General features: G+C 38.3%; 1 protein-coding gene across 1 annotated transcript; it reads left to right on the plus strand.

The window, feature by feature from the left end:
* Positions 1-7,519: 7,519 nt before the first annotated feature.
* LOC117304557 (N-acetyltransferase ESCO2-like) lies at positions 7,520-17,198 on the plus strand. The gene is made up of 10 exons (XM_033789083.1): positions 7,520-7,677; positions 8,864-8,997; positions 9,967-10,853; positions 11,546-11,733; positions 12,575-12,706; positions 13,548-13,637; positions 14,224-14,304; positions 14,999-15,064; positions 15,575-15,768; positions 16,918-17,198. The coding sequence occupies exons 2-10, from the start codon at positions 8,864-8,866 to the stop codon at positions 17,045-17,047; spliced, it is 1,902 nt and encodes a 633-aa protein (XP_033644974.1). The 5' UTR covers positions 7,520-7,677; the 3' UTR covers positions 17,048-17,198.
* Positions 17,199-19,954: the final 2,756 nt, after the last annotated feature.

Below are 19,954 nucleotides of genomic sequence, written 5' to 3' on the forward strand. Positions count from 1 at the left end.
CGCGACTACCGTTTTTCAACTACTCGATTAATCATGCTGCCACGACTACTACAAAAGTAGTCGCAACTTCCTGACCAATTGTGTCGCTCGTACAACTATTCACGACAACATAATTTTATAAAAAAAACACAATCAGACATCAGTGACACAATCCTTCAACCCTTTCAGTTGGAATTGTACTATATTGCGCCTGCTGCAAACAATATGCCACAATGCATCTTGGAAATTAAAAATTAGTCAAAACTATGCGAGGCTCGAGTAGTAAATTTCACTAGTCACCTAGGCTTATTTATAACAGAGGAGGTTTTTAGTGAAGAGAGAAGATGTTTCTCAAGGGACAATCCAATTTATGTTCTTTAAAGTACGGAGATCACTTTTTGGTTCCTTAGAACAACGAAGAACAGCTATGCTTTGACGACGATGATGTTACACACTAGCTTTCTGTTTAACCTTATTTGGCAGAGGTATTGTGAAACTGAGGTTGAATAACTTATACCAAAAAAACAAATATTATTTACATGTAACCAAAGAATAAAGCCCAGTTCACATTGAAGGCGAATGCAATATGAATTTTGACTTAAAGGCAGTGGACACTATTGGTAATTACTCAAAATAATTATTAGCATAAAACCTTACTTGGTGACGAGTAATGGGGAGAGGTTGATGGTATAAAACATTGTGAGAAACAGTTCCCTCTGAAGTAAAGTAGTTTTCGAGAAAGAAGTAATTTTCCACGAATTTGATTTCGAGACCTCAGATTTAGAACTTGAGGTCTCAAAATCAACAATCTAAACGCACACAACTTCGTGTGACAAGGGTGTTTTTTTCTTTCATTACTATCTCGCAAGTTCGATGACCGATTGAGCTCAAATTTTCACAGGTTTGTTAGGCCTATTTTATGCATATGTTTAGATACACCAACTTTGAAGGCTAGTCTTTGACAATTACCAACAGTGTCCACTGTCTTTAACATAGCTGTTTTGGCAGCGCATGTTTTGCAGGAGTTGAACACAAGTCAACTGATGAAACTTATTTGTTGCCAATCAGTGTCGGCAAAGTTATTAAGGGCTTAAATTGTCATTACACAACAACCAAATATACATGTAAGCTCTTTTGAATTTCTTTTTTTAAACAACTGAATTTTGAGTTGGTTTGTTTTTATATCAAATGTACAGACTTGGAGACAGGGATATTGTTGATGTGGTTGTATCAATCACTTTAAATTAAGCTCAGTTGATTAAGCTATGGATTATGAATAGTTAAAGGCACTGGCTGCTATCGGTAACTACTTAAAAAAATTGTTAGCATAAAAACTTACTCGGTAAAAGAGCAATGAAGAGCTGTTGATAGTATGAAACATTTTCTTTGACAATTACCAAAGGTGTCCAGTGCCTTTCATCACATGCTAAAAGAACATCAGGCAATGTTTCTGATAGATGTATTCATCTTAATGTAAAATAGGGTTGCAAAAAAGTGAAATTGTAAACAAATTGGTTTTATATCTTGCTGCATGGTTCACTTTTTTTTGGGGACACTTTGTGTCCTTCTGGATTGTTCCATTTCACTAAGCTACTCTCTTGGGAAATGGTACAGTCCATATTATTATAATTCTATTCCGGCCATTGCATGAAAACTAGTTGATATTTGTAAAGCTTCATTTATAAAAAGTTGCCAAATGCAAATTAAGATTTGAGTTGTGCATTTAGTAAAAAGTAAAATTTGTAAAAAGTAAATTATTGATAAATATGGTTTAAGTTTCTGAAGACTTAGTTCAACCCTCCATGCTTCAAGTTATCAGTCCCATTGTGGCTATAGCTGTGCAAGCATAGAATGATTTGTACGTGGTCGGAGTACGCATGCGCACAAGCCAAAATTTCAGCTAACCTGTGTTGTACGCTTGACGTAAGCGCAGAATTCACTGCTTCTGTAAGCGCTGATAGACCTTTATGATGCTGCCACCATCTTGGTCATGTTCCCTGTATCCAACGACATTAATGGATGCTAATATTCATTGCACTAAAAAGAACCAGACTAATTATTCTTCCAGCCTCAGTTTGGATACATTGATTTGAATGGGAGAAAATCAAGATGGCCGGACTGTGATAGAGGTCTATTCTTTGACTACAGTAAGAATGAGACATAAGATTGGACCCAGTACATTAGCAAACAATCACCAAATTGATACGTGTTATATTTAGGGTGCGTTCGTTTAGCTTCCCTGGGTCGACCCCGGTGTGTGGCATTTTTTGTTTCCAGGACGAACGTGGGTAATTATCTGCACACATTCGTCCTGGAAAAAGAAAACGCCGCACACCGGGGTCGACCCGGGGAAGCTAATCGAACGCACCCAAAATTTTATTTTTAGATGAATAGTTTATTTCAAACAGAGTTTGTGAGTTATACTTGTTCCAGTTGAGTTATTTTTTGTATGTAAGCTAGTTGTTGGTTTTAACTAAACATCAGTTATATACATTTAAATAGAGTGCAATGATCATACTGTAATGTACACTTTGTAGCGCCTATTTTAATTTTTGCATCAACTCAAACTTCCGGCTACACAATGATGGCTAAGTTTTCTTCAAATATTCAAATTGAATTATAATAATTCATAGATTGCTTGAGTGTTGATGGGTGAATATAGTTATTTGCATTAAAAAACTAGATTTGATGAGAATGTATCATTACTGTTTTTAAAGAATGTATTAAACCATGGAGCTATAGCTCCATGATTAAACAAAAATGTTATATAAATGAGCATATGAAATCGTTGTTGGGTGTTACTTATGCCAGACACAAGGGCTGACTGCTGTAGCCAAAGTTCGCTCGGGTATGACTGTTGCTATGGACACTTATATAGGGAAGCTACACGTTTGGTAATTATTCAAAACAAATATTAACCTAAAAACTGAGTTGGTAACGAGCATTGGAGAGCTGTTGATAGTATAAAACATTGTGAGAAACGGCTCCCTCTGAAGTAGCATAGATTTTGAGAAAGAGGTAATTTCTCACTAAAATAATAAAAGACTTCTAGCTAGAAGTCTTTTATACCTCTCTGAAAGCACACAAATTCGTCCAACAAAGGTGTTTTTTCTCTCATCGTTTTCTCGCAATTTGATGACCAATTTTGCTATTTTCACACGCTTGTTATTTTATGCTTATGTTGAGATACACCCTTGTCACTCGAAGTTGTGTGCGTTTAGATGGTTGATTTCGAGACTTCAAGTTCTATAAATCTGAGGTCTCGAAATCAAATTCGTGGAAAATTACTTCTTTCTCGAAAACTATGGCACTTCAGCGGGAGCCGTTTCTCAATGTTTTATTCCATCAACCTCTCCCCGTTACTCGTCACCAAGAAAGGTTTTATGCCGATAATTATTTTGAGTAATTACCAATAGTGTCCACTGCCTTTAAACCTCAAGTGGCAATTTTCGTGAGATTCTTGACTGCAATGGGTTTTTTAAGCTGCATGGTTTTGTTATTATTTTCACTACAATAAAATTTGCTGCCAAAGTTTTACACAGCTTATGAGGCCATTTTAAATTATATTCTGCTTTTGTTTTCCCTACTAAAAACATTGTTTTATGCTGCATGAATTTGTTTTAAAATTATGAAAAATGAATTGCAGATTTTATTATATCACTCTTTCTCGTCGTAGAGGTCGCCCTATTAACATATTTTAAAGATCAATTTATTCAAGTTCATATCAGAAGAGAACATCAACTCTGATTTAAAATTCAAACCTAAAGTCTTATTGATTTGAAGTTCGAATCTGTAACAATAGCTCCATGAATAGCCTAAGCACAGTCGTCTGAAGTGCTTTAAAAGTTGAGAAAGTTACACAATTTCAAGCCCCCCCCCCCCTATACGGAGAGTGTTGGCCACACTCAGGTGGGGGCTTTTACTCAAGTTTTACACCGCTTTTGACATTTGAGGCCATTTTCAATTGAGGGCCACCCCCCCCCCCCTACCCCCTTGCCCCCACCCCACTCCCCCCCCCCTCCGGTGTAGGGCCGGGTTCAGCTCCCGGCCTGAAGGTCTGAGCTATTGGCGTTTTTGTGGTGACAAATCAAGCGCTCCGTAATGCACAAAACAGAGAAATCGACACATTTTTCGCGCCCTTCTTATCCAAACCAATCTTTTAATTTTACTGGAAATATTTATGAAACATCAACGAGCTCAAAAAACTTCACTTCCACAATCAACTAGTTGCTTATCCAAAAGAACAGAGGGCGGTCGCAAAATTTGCATGGGGTTTTGGACGATCTTTATCACCCACTTTTTGCCCCGTAAAAGCCTACCGGTATTTTCATACATTCATGATTTGAGGATCGGTGGTTTTATATAGAACTTCTGTTGCACTTACATTATTTTCGAATCAACTATTGCTGTTCCGTTGACGACGTTCATTAAAGAAACTAAACACTATATGGTAATTGTCAAAGACTAGTCTTCACAGTTTGTGTATCTCAACATTATGCATAAAATAACAGGCCGGTGAAAATTTGAACTCAATTGGTCGTTGAGATTGCGAGATATTAATGAAAGAAAAATCACCCTTGTCACATGAAGTTGTGTGCGTTTAGATGCTTGATTTCGAGACCTCAAATTCTAAATCTGACGTCTCAAAATCAAATTCGTGGAAAATTACTTCTTTCTCAAAAACTACATCACTTTAGAGGGAGCCGTTTCTCAGTAGTGTGAAAAGGGCTATATTTCATGAGTTCCTTGAGATTATCAAATCAGTCAGTTCAATCACATAGCAATGGTTCAACGTTGGCCCGCGCAAGACCATGGTTCGAATCCCTTCGTGTGGGAGTGCTTTTTACAATTTTTCTTATTGTTAATACTCACACTGCTAAAAATGAGATACTTGAAATAAGAAAACATCTTATTTTGAGAAAATATTTCTTGTGTCACTCACTTGAAAGAAATATATTTTGTTTTATTCTCAAAAGTAGGGAGTGACACAAGAAATATTTTCTCAAAATAAGATGTTTTTCTCATTTCATGAATACCATTTTGAGCAGTGCACGCATGCAACTTATCAGCTGATCAGCTGATTTCATCTTTTTCTTTTCAAAACAGTGCCATATAAAGTGTGATTGGCCATTTCCTCTTTTTTTTCCCAATGTTGCATGTCTGTTAAACTCGGCCTCTGCCAAACAATGTAATGCTGAAGTACCTCAATTCAAAACTCCCTCTTTCACCAACTGCGAACGTAGCGCAATGCTGCGGTCCACTGGTTTGATCACTCTGTGCATTCCAGAGTTGGTACCCGGTTCGAATCCCGACAAGGGTGTTTTTATTATTCTTTTGCAATTTTTAACCTCTGCCCAACTATGTAGTGTTGAAGTACCTCAATTTGAAACTCTCTTTCACCAACGGCGATCGTAGCGCCATGCTGCGGTCCACTGGTTTGTTCAGTTCTGTGCATTCCAGAGTTGGTACGACCGGTTCGAATCCTCTCCGTAGTGGGACATGGTGGCTGTTGGCAACAGGCGATGGTATGGGGTACCGTGTGCCATGTCTCGACCCCCACTCGGAGTTTGGTTACGGTCGGGAAAGGATAAAGAGGGGCCGGGGTTGCCAACCCCTGAAGGGAGCTAATGGGTTCTTTCTGAAAGTACCCTGAATGCCTGGCCTTCACTCCGACTAACTTTCTGCTCAAATTTACTGTATTTCTTTTCTCCTTTTTCTTCTTTCTCGCCTCCTCATTTGTATGCAACCTAAAGGCAGTGGACAATATTGGTTATTACTCAAAATAATTATTAGCATAAAACTTTTCTTGGTAAAGAGTAATGGGGAGAGGTTGATGGTATAACACATTGTGAGAAACGGCTCCCTCTGAAGTGCCATAGTTTTCGAGAAAGAAGTTATTTTCCACAAATCTGATTTCGAAACCTCAGATTTAGAACTTGAGGTCTCGAAATCAACCATCTAAACGCACACAACTTCGTGTGACAAGGGTTTTTTTCTTTCATTATTTATCTCGCAAGTTCGATAGCCGATTGAGCTCAAATTTTTACAGGTTTGTTATTTTATGCATATGTTGAGATACACCAACTGTGAAGGCTAGTCTTTGACATTTACCAATAGTGTCCACTGCCCTAACCAGAGTCGAATAACTACAGTTATATTGCGAGACAAAGAAAAGGGAATTTCTTGTTTTCAGGGTTTTCTTATTTAAAGTGATGAAAATGTCGTCGCAATCATCTCAGTTAAAAAACACTGGACACTAATTTTGGTAATGTCAAAGACTATATGAGTCTTCTCACTTAGTGTATCTCAACATATGCACAAAATAACAAATCTGTGAAAATTTGAACTCAATTGGTCGTCGAAGTTGCGAGATAATAATGGAAGAAATCAAATTCGTGAAATCTTACTTCTTTCTCAAAAACTACGTTAGTTCGAAGGGAGCCGTTTCTTACTATGTTTTACTCGACCAACAGCTCTACTCTCCATTGATCGTTAACAAGTAAGATTTTATGCTAACAATTATTTTGAGTAATTACCAATGTGTCCAGTGCCTTTATAAGTGCTTACGACGAATAATCTATTTTAGCTCATAAGAGGCCACTTTTAATAGGGCTGCTCGGGCCTCGGGCCTGTATAGCTTTATAGCAGAAAATACTGTTTATAGGAAATTTCTATGCTTTAAAGCAAGAAAGGGGTGAGGCACTATGCACACAACCATGTAAGTTCATGAACTTTTTGCTGGCTAAGCAATAATGTCTGTGCTTGTTAGCAAAGTTTGCGCTTACTACGGCTTTATGAAATTGGGCCCGGCGATACGGATGGCCTTACTTCTGACTGGCTGCTCATCATGTTTGTTGTTTGTTTTGTTTGTTTGTTTAGATGATCTTCCCGTCAAGAACTCTGCAAACTCCCACACAAGGGCCCAGAAACATAACAGCCAATCTCTCTCATAAACATTGAATAAAAAACGAGTTGAGAAAATTATGATTCAATCAGTTAATAATAATAATAATAAAGACTTGCAATGCCCACAAATCCACCCAGACGAAAATACTTATATTATTCTAGTCATTGTGAAATCAGCTTTTGAGGGATTCGAACCCACTTAACCTTGTATTTCAAGCAATACAGTCTAAATCCATTGCAGGATATAGAGGGCGGACGGGGGGGGGGTGTGGGCAGGCGGGGGGTGGGGCGGAGGGCAGACGGGGGGGGGGCGGACCGGACGTGATTGCTAGACGTTTCGTGTATGGCATGTTTAATGAGAGTAATAGAATAATAAGTGTAGTGTTGTTTTTCAATTTTGTCTTTGAATAAAACTGTTTATCATGCACTCCGTCGTCTGCACGACCAAAATAGCTTTGGGCGTCCTCGCAACCATGGTTCTCTTTTTAAAATCAAATTGTTGTGCAACATGAGATCGATCAATCCATTTAAAAACTAGAAAACGAGGTTGTGAAAATTACCTATCATCACCAACTACGTGTGGAAAATACATCGCGCAATCAATCGCGCCAAATTTTAGCTGAGATGGCGCGAGCTTCGATGACAAACCACGTTAAGACACGAGTGGGAGTTTGTTGATGTTATGTTTCCCCTGAATGTGATCGTCATTCCTAATCCTAAAGCAACATTTGTGTGTGCTGCAGTGTGGTGTTTCTTTGTAGATTCAGCAGCTGAGGGGTACAGATCTTTACGGTAGGTAGCACATAAAAAACCTGGTTGGTAAATCAATAAAAATGTCAAGAATGTGGAACTAACCTAAAATAAAGTTTGTTTTTTGGAGGATGTCGATTTATAATACACGACTTAACCTTATACAAAATGTACATGTACATACATGTTGACGTTGATACCTTTTTTAGGTTACGATTAGTGTACGTATAGAACTCAGAATGATTAGCTAGTGTGGAGGGACATAAATATATTTTAACTTTCACTTTTATTATAAGTTTTAATTGATCAACAACATGGATGGCACTGTGTAATATTGTGCATTTTTGATCTGTTGATGAAAATGTTGATAAATTAAAACTTATATTTTCATAAACATTTAAAAATAGCTAGTTGTAATTGTCTAATGATGTTATACTTTATAGTAAACTAATAATTACTAAAAGTAAAATAGTATTAAATCATTAATATTATAATAAATAATTAATACTATTTTATATCAAGTTTTTGTAGTTGTACTCTGCTACCATGTGTATGAAGATGTGATGTCTGTCTACTCAGAACTATCACTATGTTCACTATTAGTGGAACGAACCTTGTAATTCTACTTCTACTTTTTCTACTAGGAGTAGTTGGATGGACTCTATTCTAAATAGAAATAGTTAATTAATAATTAGTCATACTTTTAATTTAGTATATTTTGGGTTTTCCAAGATTAGAAAAAACACAACAACAACATTGTGACATTGGATCAACTTGAATCCCTTCCCCCCCTTGATCCAATCCAATGTCTTAATGTTTTTTTTTTTGTCAAGCAACAGCAATCATCAAAATATAACAAATAATGTGTTTCTAATTATGATGATGTGATTCGCATGTTTGAGAAAAATTTAAAATGTTTTAATAGTTTTTGAAAAAGGGGAAAAATCACTAGACCTTGCAGTTAGCAAATGTATGGTTGTAAGCTGGCGTTTTTTTTAACAGCAGCAGCATGTGCATTGGGATCATCATCGTCATCATCATGGATTCACGGCTGAAGTTTAAGGCAGATGGTCATTAATCATGTGGTTTTCTGCATCTTCATTGCACTTTCTCTTCAAGCTAAAGAAACTGTGTATACGCCGCTGCGACACTCAAAACTTTTACCAAACAATAGCCTAGTACACAGTACATCACTGATTGATGCCCATCTTCTTTTCATAACAAATAGATGCTAGGTATCAGGACCCGATCAAATCTGAAGCGTAAAGTGACGTCACCGACGACAGGATCATCTCAGAAGAGACGATTGACTTCTCCATACTCATTTGAAAACTCGGCGTCAGACCAATCCCCTTCTCCAAGGTAACATAATTGTATTGTTGTTTCTTTCTGGCTCTGTTTATCACCGAACTTTGTGTTCATGATCACCACTCTTCACCGAATTTCTGCGCAAGCTGTGTAAGCCAAGACTGCAAAGTAACAGGAATACGCATGCGCACTAGCCAAATTTCCCTGCTAACCAACGAAATATGCTTGAGCCTAGAGTTCCCTGCTTCTGTAAGCGCGATTCTTTGCTTACAGAGCCATGAAATTGGGCCATGATCTTTTCGTGAAATGCCAGTTCCAGAAAGACACGTACATCACTTTTGTGTAATTCAAACGTTCCTAATGACTCTAAAGAACTTAGAGCAATAATAATGCCTTCGAATTGAAGACTGGACGCATTGTTACCGCTTGGATGTGTGCCATCAAGATAATTTCACTCCTAGAGCCTACCCCTGGAAGTTGAACCATGGCCAGTTATAGCCATGGTGGGCAGAGCTGGTTGTGCCTGCCCAGGACTCGCGCCTTTGTGCCCAGCACTCTGAGCAAAATACACTTTGCCGCTCAGCACAGATTTTCACTAGAATACACAAACAATGATGTTCACTGTGCATTGATCTCAGACACAGCTGATGAAAACTGGTATCAAATGTCACAGAGGAAGAACCTGATCAAACTTTTTGCATGGTCCCATAACATGAACAGTTTGGGAACCTGGCATCATACAAATAATTTTGTTGATCCGTTCGCCCCCATGTGGACTAAAGGCCCGGTCCCACTGCAACGAGAACGAGGACGATAACGATAAAAAGATAACGCATTCCATTGGTTGAATGAGCGTGTGCATATTCTGCGTGGAGCAATTCGACCAATAGAATGCGTCTCTTTGCGTCGTTGTCGTTATCGTTATCGCTGAAGTGGGACCAGGCCTTTAGAAAAACATTCCCTTTATTGCCCATCACTAAAATTGATCTTACTGACAATTTATAACTTTGTATTACTTTTTAGGAAAATAGTCAGATCAGATGAAGAATGCTCTCCAACATTTTCTGCAACCTCCTTCTACAGTCCCAAGGCCAAAGGAGGTTACCAAACGCCAGCAGAGAGACAACAAAGGCGTGCAGAGCTGGGAGAGGTTCTGCCTACTAAACCGCCTGTAGAAACAAAGACAACACAACTCAAGACCAAAAAGCGACAAGGACCGCTAAAGGCGGGCCATGCAACACAACGCACTGGGCGCTCCACCGGAAAGAAGCCTACCCTGAAATCAAAGACTCAAACCAAGAAAGAAATCAAAACACAACCAAAGAGGGTGGAAACAACTCCAAACAAGAAGTCATCGCCAAGCAAGAAAACCATCAACAAGTCTCCAAAAAAGAAGTCTCCCAAGAAACGTTCACCAAGCAAGAGGACACCAAGAAAAAGCCCACGAAAAGGAGTGAAAAAAGCTGTAAAACTTTACCTGCAGGGGCTGAAGAAAACCTCTAAGCCAAGCAAAGGCGCCAGTGGAAGGAAAACTAGCAAAAAAAATGCATCTATAAAGCCAGCAGTAGAGATGACTGAGAAACGATCACCAAGACCGGTTTCTAAGAAACTTGACTTACAAGACGAAAGCCAATCCGATGAAGGAGCAGCACAAAGACTAGACGCACAGGATGAGTTATTGATAAATGCACCGTCGCCACAGTCTGCAAAGACCCGGGCGATGAGATCAAAAAAGGAATGTCTGGGTGACGTTAGACGCTCTCCGAGGAAAGCTGTCAAGTTATCTCAGAAGATGGCGGAAGATGACGAGGAGGTTCCAGAGGATCGGGAACAAGATGGTGAACTTAACTTCCTTCAAGGGTTTGACCCAGATACACCGGACTCTTTGACTCCTCCCGTCCCACAAGCAGGTATAGAAGTCAATTGAAGTTACTTTTTATTTTTGGTCGTTCAAAGATCTAATCAATATTCGTAACCAGGGGTCAATTTATCAAGACTGATAATCGAGAGGGAATCTGGTTGCCATGTTTAATCGTTTGTTATAAACAGAGTAAAAAGTGTTTAAACATAGGCGTGGCGCCAAAGCCTACATGTACGTGTGGCAGTAATTTACGCGCAACGCAATTAATACACACCATTAGAACGCAATGTGAAATTTATTAGCATGCGCGCATACGCACAACCGTTCAGTGTCAAAGCCTAGACAGCCGCATTTGTTTAAAGACACTGGACACTATTGGTAATTGTCTAAGACCAGACTTCTCAATCTCAACATATGGATACAGTAAAAAACCACCGTCGAAGTTACAAGATAATAGTGAAAGAAAAAACACCCTTGTCACACAAGGTTGTGTGATTCAGATGCTTGATTCAAGATCTCAAAATCTAATTCTGAGGTCTCGACATCAAATTCTTGGAAAAATACTTCTTTCTTGAAAACTGCGTTACTTCTGAGGGAGCCGGTTTTCACAATGTTTTGTACTATCAAAAGCACTCCAAGTTACCAAGTAAGGTTTTATGCTAATAATTATTTTGAGTAATTACCAATAGTGTCCACTGCCTTTTACACAAACAATTTCCCAAATATTTTGATAATTTACAGCACTTCCCAAGAAAGCACAAGTTACTACCCTAGCAGCTGCCATAACGCCCCCATTGAGCCCATCCAACGTGAAGCTGATTAGTTCAAGTCGACAGAGCCCTGCTTCCTCAACTCCGATCCAACAGAAGAAAGCAGCAACTAAGATGAAGAAGCTGATTGATAAAGATGGATTAGAACAACTGACTTTGGTGAGTAATCTTAAGATCTCGAGGTATCCCTAAGGTAATCCTACCTGCCAGGGTAATCTTTCCAAGGTAACCTTATCAGAAGAAAGCAACCAAGATGAAGAAGCTGATCGATAAATATGGATTAAAACAACTGACTTTGGTGAGTAATCTTAAGATCTCGAGGTATCCCTAAGGTAATCCTATCTGCCAGGGTACTCTTACCAAGGTAATCTTCCTCCAGAAGTAGAGTCCTTCGTCCGCCAGTCATGACATAATAATAATAGTGGCTTCTTATATAGTGCGCTGTCACATCCTGCAAGGTATGTGGGACTATGTTTGAATTATGAGACCTTATCCTCAGCACCACATGATGTTTTGGGTGTGGTGGCGCAATAAGACACTTCGGATTGTCAGCGGTGCATGTCTGCTACTGCTGACAACGGATTTTGTCTATCTCCCGTAACCTTTTGACAATACCCGGGTATTATCAAAAGGTTATGGGAGATAGACAAAACCTGTTGTCAGCAGTACAGACATGCGCAGCTGACATTCTGAAGTGGCTTACACGCTGCCAATCAAACCGGGAACACCTGGGCGAACCCCTTCTTTTTTCGATAAGTTCACTGGGTTCTTTTGTGTGCGTTACACAACACACAGGACCATCAACTTTACGTTTAATCCGAAGGACAAAGCATCATGGTTAAGTGTCTTGGTTAAGGACACAGGTGTCACGGCTGGTGATTCGAAACCCACACTCTGCTGATCAGAAACGCCAGAGTTTGAGTCCGGTGCTCCTAAACTAGGCCTCGACATGCCGCATGATGTTCATGATTGTCAAGTATTGTTTTCTCTTTCTGTATAGGACCTGGGCCAGAAGCATTTTGGAGCAGTAACATGTGCTATGTGTGGCATGGTGTACACGGCAGCTCATCCTGAAGATGAAGGTGTTCACGATAGATTTCATCGGAAATATCTCAACTGTATCAAGTTCCAGGTAAGTCTTGAATACCAACCAGACCAAGTCCCTTAAAGGATTTGGGTACTTTTTCAAAATGTCCATAGATTTACATTAAACTTATAGGGTTTGAAGATAATGATAGTGGAAAGCTTCCCTTCAAATATTTCTTACTGAGGTGCTGTAGTTTTTGAGAAATGAGTAAACAATGTCATGAAAATATGTTTGTAAATGATTAAAATAATTTTCATGACATTGTTTTACTAATTTCCCAAAAACTACAGCACCTCGGCACGTAATATTTTCAGGGAAGCTTTCTACTATCATTATCTTCAAACTTTACTGTAAATCTGTGGACATTGTGTTTTTTGTCCTACAAAAGTTACATAGACCCTTTAAAGGCAGTGGACACTATTGGTGATTACTCAAAATAATAATTGGCATAAAACCTTACTTGGTAATGAGTAATGGGGAGAGGTTGATAGTATAAAACATTGTGAGAAATGGCTCCCTCTGAAGTAACATAGTTTTTGAAAAAAAAGGTATTTTCTCACTTCAGGACTGAAGCCTTTTATTAGGTACGTGAAAGCAAACAAATTTGTGCAACAAGGGTATTTTCAAAGATTTGTTTTTGTATGCATATATGTAGGGATACACCAAGTGAGAATACTGGTCTTTGACAATGAACAAAGGTGTCCAGTGCCTTAAACTCAATGAAAAGTGTTTCCTCTAGCTTTTGCTTCACTTTATTAACGTTGCTTAGCATTAGTGCTTATATGCAACTTTTTTCAGCTTATCGGCCCATTCCCTCTCAAAACTAAAACATAAAGATTTGTGTACAAGAACAATTGACCAAGAACTCTTTATTGCTTTATTTCAGGGCTGGAAAAATGAGCGAATGCTGCGAGAGTTTTATGACGGTCGGATCATTATGGTGCTTTATGACGACCCAAAGTATCACATCAAGAAGGTTAGTGTTATGACCAAAGAGAATGGGGTTATCATAATATTATACAATATTCAGAAATACCCCAGACAGTTTCGCTATTCCTATTGGTGGAGAGCGCGTCACATGGGGGTGTTTAAACAGTTGATAATGACCAGCTGGAACTGTTTATAACCGGTTGTTTTCGGATACGTTAAGATGCATACGAACCGCACAAATGCATATCCGAAAACTGTACCGGTTTTAAACGGCAGTTTAAGAACTTGTTGCTATCCTTTTATTCCCTTATTAACGGAAGAATGGTCATAACATTAGGTGCTTTTAAAAGTTATAATAGTGGCTTCTTATATAGCGCTCCGGTCTGTCACTCTGTGACGCTTCACCAATGTTACCCCTAGTCATTGTGCCAATTTATATCAAACCCTTAAATCATCTCGGCTCCCTTGGGAGTACACAGTCTGTGCAGCCAGATACAATGTATACAGCTCACTAAGCTAATCAATCACAAGAACCATCTCTGCCCTCACAGTTTTCCATTTATACCCCTGGGTGAAGAGAAGCAATAGTAAAGCATCTTACTCAAGAATTTGTCCATCTTATTTGATTTCAGGTGGAAGAGATTCGACAACTCGTGGATCAAGAACTTGGTTTCCTTGAAGGAGACGAAGTAGCCTGCAAGTCGTCATGTAAGGTAGGGACTTCTTTTGTATCTTTAGTAGATTCAATTAGTTCTTTAAAAAACACCATTAAATCCATGTTGTTTGTCCAAAGCCAGTTCATACTTCCTGCAAAAGCTAAGCAAATTTTTACATCACAGGGCTGTTTTTGCAGCGAATGTTTTGCAGCGAACGTTTCCCAGGAGTTGAAATTCACAACAGTTGAACACAGTCAATGTGAATTTTTTTTTTTCTTCAAAATTTGTAGCGTATTCGCATTTGCAGGAAGCATGAGTCGGGCTTGACTGGGTAGTTGAATGTAGAGTACAGTCGGTCCTTACTGGTTAGTTAATAATAATAATAATAATAACAGGTGTTTAGAAACGCTCCCCATAGAAAACTATATCACAGCGCTTACAAAAACTGAAATGTTGAATGTAAATAACATCAAAATATCTACACATTCATACATTTTCTGTTTATGTAAAATTTAAAAATTTTGAAATGTTTTTAAGGTTTTGTTGCCATCCAAAGTAATCTATTAACTTCTCCAGAAGACGATCAGAGCATACTGATCGAAACGTCGAGTTAACTAACGGTTCTTTTCAGAACCACCCCAACTCATTTAGAGATAGTTATTACATGGTGTTACCGCAAACTTTTCTATATCTTATTTCCACCATGCAAAGTTTCAAATCCTACTTGTGTTATTTCCAACTATGTCCACAGGTTCTTCTATTTATTACAAGAGAGAAGAAAGTGGCAGGTTGTTTGATTGCCCAGGAGATTAGCAAGGTAAGTTTAGATTTGTTAGACCCCCCCCCCCCCCACTTTTGTATGTAGGGTGTCTTGGCTGAGTGGTTAAGAGCATCGAATTCAAGTTCTGGTGGTTAAGTCATCTGAGTGTGGATTCGAATCCCGGTCATGACACTTGTGTTCTTGAGCAAGATATTTTGCTATAATGCTTCTCTTCACCCAGGGGTATAAATGGGTACCTGTGAGGGTAGAGGTTGAAATTTTGTTTGAAATAAGCTATTTTTGGTACTCTAAACTATTTAAGGTTCTCTAGTCTAAGCTATTTTCAGTTCTCTGAGCTTTTTTCAGTTCTCCTAGCTATTTTAAGTTCTCTAAGCTGTGTTCAGTTCTCTAAGCTGTTTTCAGTTCTCTAAGCTGTTTTCAGCTCTGAGCTATTTTCACCGATATACACCGATGTGTATATATAGGTAAAACCAAAACAAATGTTTCACTTCTCTAAGCTATTTTCAGTTGTTTTAGCTATTTTTATTGGGATAATTTCTTTTATAGGGGTATCGTGTGATAGCGGACAAGCCTAAAGACACTGCGGCCGTTTCTGAAGAGGAAAAACAGCAGTTTGAGCAGCAGAGAGCGTGGTGTTGTCAGACAGATCCAGAGCCAGCTGTTTGTGGAATAAGTCGTATCTGGGTCGCTAGTCAGGAGCGGAGGAAACAGATTGCGACAAGGATGCTGGATTGCGTGAGGTACTACTACGTTGTCTTTGTTTGAAAATAACATGTTACTAGCGCCAAAAAACTCTATGGATAATCTACATTGCCCCTGGTCTTTGCCTTGGTTCCCCTTCAGTAGTTTCCCATAGATTTTTAGTGTTTCTTTCCAGTGTGGGTTCGAGTCCCGGTCATGACAATAGGGATTTTTCGTTTTGAACGACGGATGGTTCTGCAACGGTTAGTAGTTTGCAGCCAACTGTTGTAAGCTTGGGCGATAACGATTTATTTTTTTTCACAATATATCGTTTGCAATATATCGCGATATTTGATATAATCTTGATTAATTAAATTTGACATCATCAGTCTTCAAACTCCCAGTGAAAGTTGTAGAAGAGACAGACATAGCATACATGTAAGAGATGTGTTCTAATGACTTATTCTTCTGGTTTTACTCTAAACCTATGGGGTGCAAGATGTCTCGGCTAGGAAATACATCGCGATACTTAATCGATATCGCGATACTTAATCGATATCGAGATATATCGATATTTTGATTAAAACCAAATCGATCCGATATCAAAATCGTTTCCAAAACAGTATCGCGATATTCGATAATATTGTGGTAGCGCCCAAGCTTAAACCGTTGTCTTTTTCAGCACAACGCAAATTCATACCAAGTACTGTCGTAGAAATTAAAGGACGACCATCCTAAAAGCTGTCGCATGCGCAGATTGCGCCAAATAACATCAGTTATCGTCGCAGAACTATCCTTCGTCCAAAACAAAAACTCCCTATTTGTGTCCTTGAGCAAGGCACTTAAATGTAACACTTCCCTTCACCAAGGGTTAAAAGGGTACCTGTGAGGGCAGAGATGGTTCTTGTGATTTATTTAGTTTAGTGCGCTACACACTTGGCAGCACAGGCTGTATACTCCCAAGGTAGCTGAGATGGTTATAAGGAACGAAATAAATGGCCCAGTGACCAGGGGTAATAATGTAAGAGCGCCACGAGTGTCGCTGAGTGACGGATTTGAACGCTTTATAAGAAGCCACTATTGTTATTATTAAAATAAGGATCTACTTGAGTGTTATATGAATAATTTTGTTAGACTATCTTGTCTTGTCAAGACATATGCAAGTCGATTGTTAATTATACCTACTTTTTGTTTTTGAATTACTTCAGGAATTCCTTCACATTTGGAACGACCCTACCAAAGTCAACCCTAGCGTTTTCAGACCCAACACCTGACGGCAAGATGCTCGCTACATCTTACATTGGAAGTCCTGAATTCCTGGTTTACAAGTATCATTAAATATCGGCCAATTCTTCCATCTTGACTCATGTTTATGTAGCTTCAGACCGGTAAGTCAATCTTTAGGCCTTAAGTTCGGTTCATATTTCCTGCGAATGTGAAAGTGATACGAAATATGACGTCACAAAATTCCAAACAAATAATTTGCATCAGGGCCCAATTTCATAGAGCTGCTAAGCACAAAAATTTGCTTAGCATGAAATTTCTTCCTCGATAAAAACAGGATTACCAACCAAATGTCCATTTGTTGCATATTGCTTGTTACTGGTATTCAGCTGTTGTTTGCTTATCCTGATAATCATGTGGAAACTTTGTTGGTAATTCTGTTTTTATCAAGGAAGAAATTTCATGCTTAGAAAATGTTTGTGCCTAGCATGTTTATGAAATTGGGCCCAGTTGAGATGTGCTCGACTCCTGCGAAACATATGCAGCGCAAAAACAACCATGTCATGTTAAAATTTGCCTAGCATTCGCAATAACCAGATGCAAAAACACAATATAGTATTAACAATAATAAATAATATCTATAAAGCGCCTTTTACAGTAGTAACAAAGGGCTGAACACGGAAATACAAACATTATTGTTGACTTTTGACAAAGTTAAAATGTCAACAACAACAAAATCACAGCAGAGCTTTGTTGGTTGTTTTAGAATTTAAAATCAGGTTTACATGGGGAAATGGTAAATTGGTGGCTTTGAAAAAAGGGGCAAATCTTGCAGGTAGGTGTATAGGTACTACAGACATTTTGGTAAAATCTTGCAGTTAAAGAATAAGGGTATGTACAGGGCGTCTAAAAAAATGTATACACTTTTGAAATGGCTGCCAAATAAAAAAATATGTGAATCTGGGGGAAAGGTTAATATGTATGGATAGCTTATGGAGTTGACTTTCATATGACACCAAATAGTCCGAAAATAATTCATGATTGGGTCAGCACTGCTCACTTTTGTAGAGAGTATGAAAATCAGGCTGCGCAGGAATTAGCCTTCCAATTTGTGAGAGGTAAGTCATTTGTAGCGTACAAAATTCAATCCAAGATGTCGGCTACTTATTCTTCAGTGAGCAGTGCTCACCTGATCATGAAATATTTTCAGACTTTTTGGGTGTCATATGAAAGTTGAGTCCATAAGCTATCCATACATCTAAACCTTTTCCCCCGGAATCACATATTTTTTATTCGGCAGCCATTTCAAAAGTGTATATATATTTTTTTAGACACACGGTACAGACATTTTGGTAAAATCTTTGCAGTTAAAGAATCTTTGTTATGTAAGGGTACATATTAAGGGCTTATGGACTGGGGGGGGGGTGTTTCAGCTTTTGCTAAATTCAAAGTTATTTGTTTTGTTCAAAGTTACCATAATGTTATGTTTTCCCTTTTAACCATTTTCAATAGAGTTATGATTAATTCAGGAATGGGACTGAAATGTAGATGTTGAAAACTTAACTTGAATCAAGAACCCATGTATGTGTCAATGCGCTTGATCAGCACGCAAATGGTTCTAGGTGAAATTCGAGTCCAAGCAGCACCGGCAACCATAATGGTGCACTGATTTTGAAGCAATGTGATCAAAGATTGATTTATATTTGTAACTGTACTCGGTTTCTCTCTTTAAGTTGGTGATTGCAGGCCTGGAATTTCATCTGAAAGGGCAAGGCCATTTTAATGTTGCAAAGGGCACTTTCTTCCGATAAAATTCTTAGTCAAATAAGGAAACTTTCGAAGGGGCACCATGTGTAATTCCAGGCCTGTGATTGTGTGTGCTATTGACATAGATGGATAGTACTGGGTCCAATTTCATAGAGCTGCTAAGCACACAAATTTGCTTAGCATGAAAGTTTGGCCTTCATAAAAACAGGAATTTCCAACCTAATTTCCACGTGATTTTCAGGGTAAGCAAAAAACAGCTGAATACCAGTAAAGGGCAATATGCATCAAATGGAAATTTTGTTGGTAATCATGTTTTTATCAAGGAAGAAATTTCATGCTAAGCAAATTTTTGTGCTTAGCAGCTCTATGAAATCGGGCCCTGTTTATTTGATCGAACTGAGTAAATTGGCCATATTCTTGTACATTGTATTCTTGTAAAATTGTTTTATTGTATATGCATACATTCTACCGATTTGACTTTCTACTTTTATCTGGCATAAAAAACAAACTATGGTTGCGATTATTCCTTACAATGTAAATAAAAATGTACAAAACTGTTGATTTTTTGTAGTAACAGCAAAAATCTTGAGATACATAAGTCTTTACAGACAATGGTTGGGATTATTCCTTAAATAATGTAAACTAAAATGTACAACACTGGTGATTATTTTTACTTTATATGGAAAAAATCTTGAGATAAGTTTTCTAAAATTCTAAAATTGTTGGCTTTTTAAAACATTCCACGATGTAAATTGCACCAATTTATTGGCTAAAGCTTACCATATGCACCAGTTGTATTAAATAAGTAATGCAAGGTTAAGTTTTAAGAAGAGGGGTTGGAGGGGGGAGGGGTGTTATTTCAACCATTTTATAATTGTTAAAAGCAACTTAGCTTTATATGGGAAAATCATAAGTGAAGCATAAAATCATAAAGCATTCATTCGACTGTGCACCACGGTCAGGTCTCGACTTTTCAAAAAGTATACTCCGCTTGTCTTTGTTTGTCTTTTTTTCTCCTGAAAATGAGCAGAGTATACTTTTTGAAACGTCAAGACCAAACCAGCTCTTTTGAGAGCCAATCCCTCAATAGAGATTTACACATGGTTGTACCCGCAAGTTTACTATTATTAATAGTTTGTTTTTCTTATTCACACCATGCAAAGCTTCAAACATCACCTATTTTTGAGATATGACTTGTCAATACAAAACTTTTTAAACTAACCTTTTTCAGCCATTTTAAAAATTGCTGTGACA

The sequence above is a fragment of the Asterias rubens genome, chromosome 21 (assembly GCF_902459465.1).
Source record: "Asterias rubens chromosome 21, eAstRub1.3, whole genome shotgun sequence".
NCBI lineage: Eukaryota > Metazoa > Echinodermata > Asteroidea > Forcipulatida > Asteriidae > Asterias > Asterias rubens.

Coding starts and splice junctions, on each gene's coding strand:
- LOC117304557 (XM_033789083.1), top strand. CDS start 8,864: ATGCTAGGTATCAGGACCCGATCAAATCTGAAGCGTAAAGTGACGTCA. Junction 14,305..14,998: donor CCTGCAAGTCGTCATGTAAG/GTAGGGACTTCT, acceptor CTATGTCCACAG/GTTCTTCTATTTATTACAAG. Junction 15,065..15,574: donor TTGCCCAGGAGATTAGCAAG/GTAAGTTTAGAT, acceptor TTTCTTTTATAG/GGGTATCGTGTGATAGCGGA.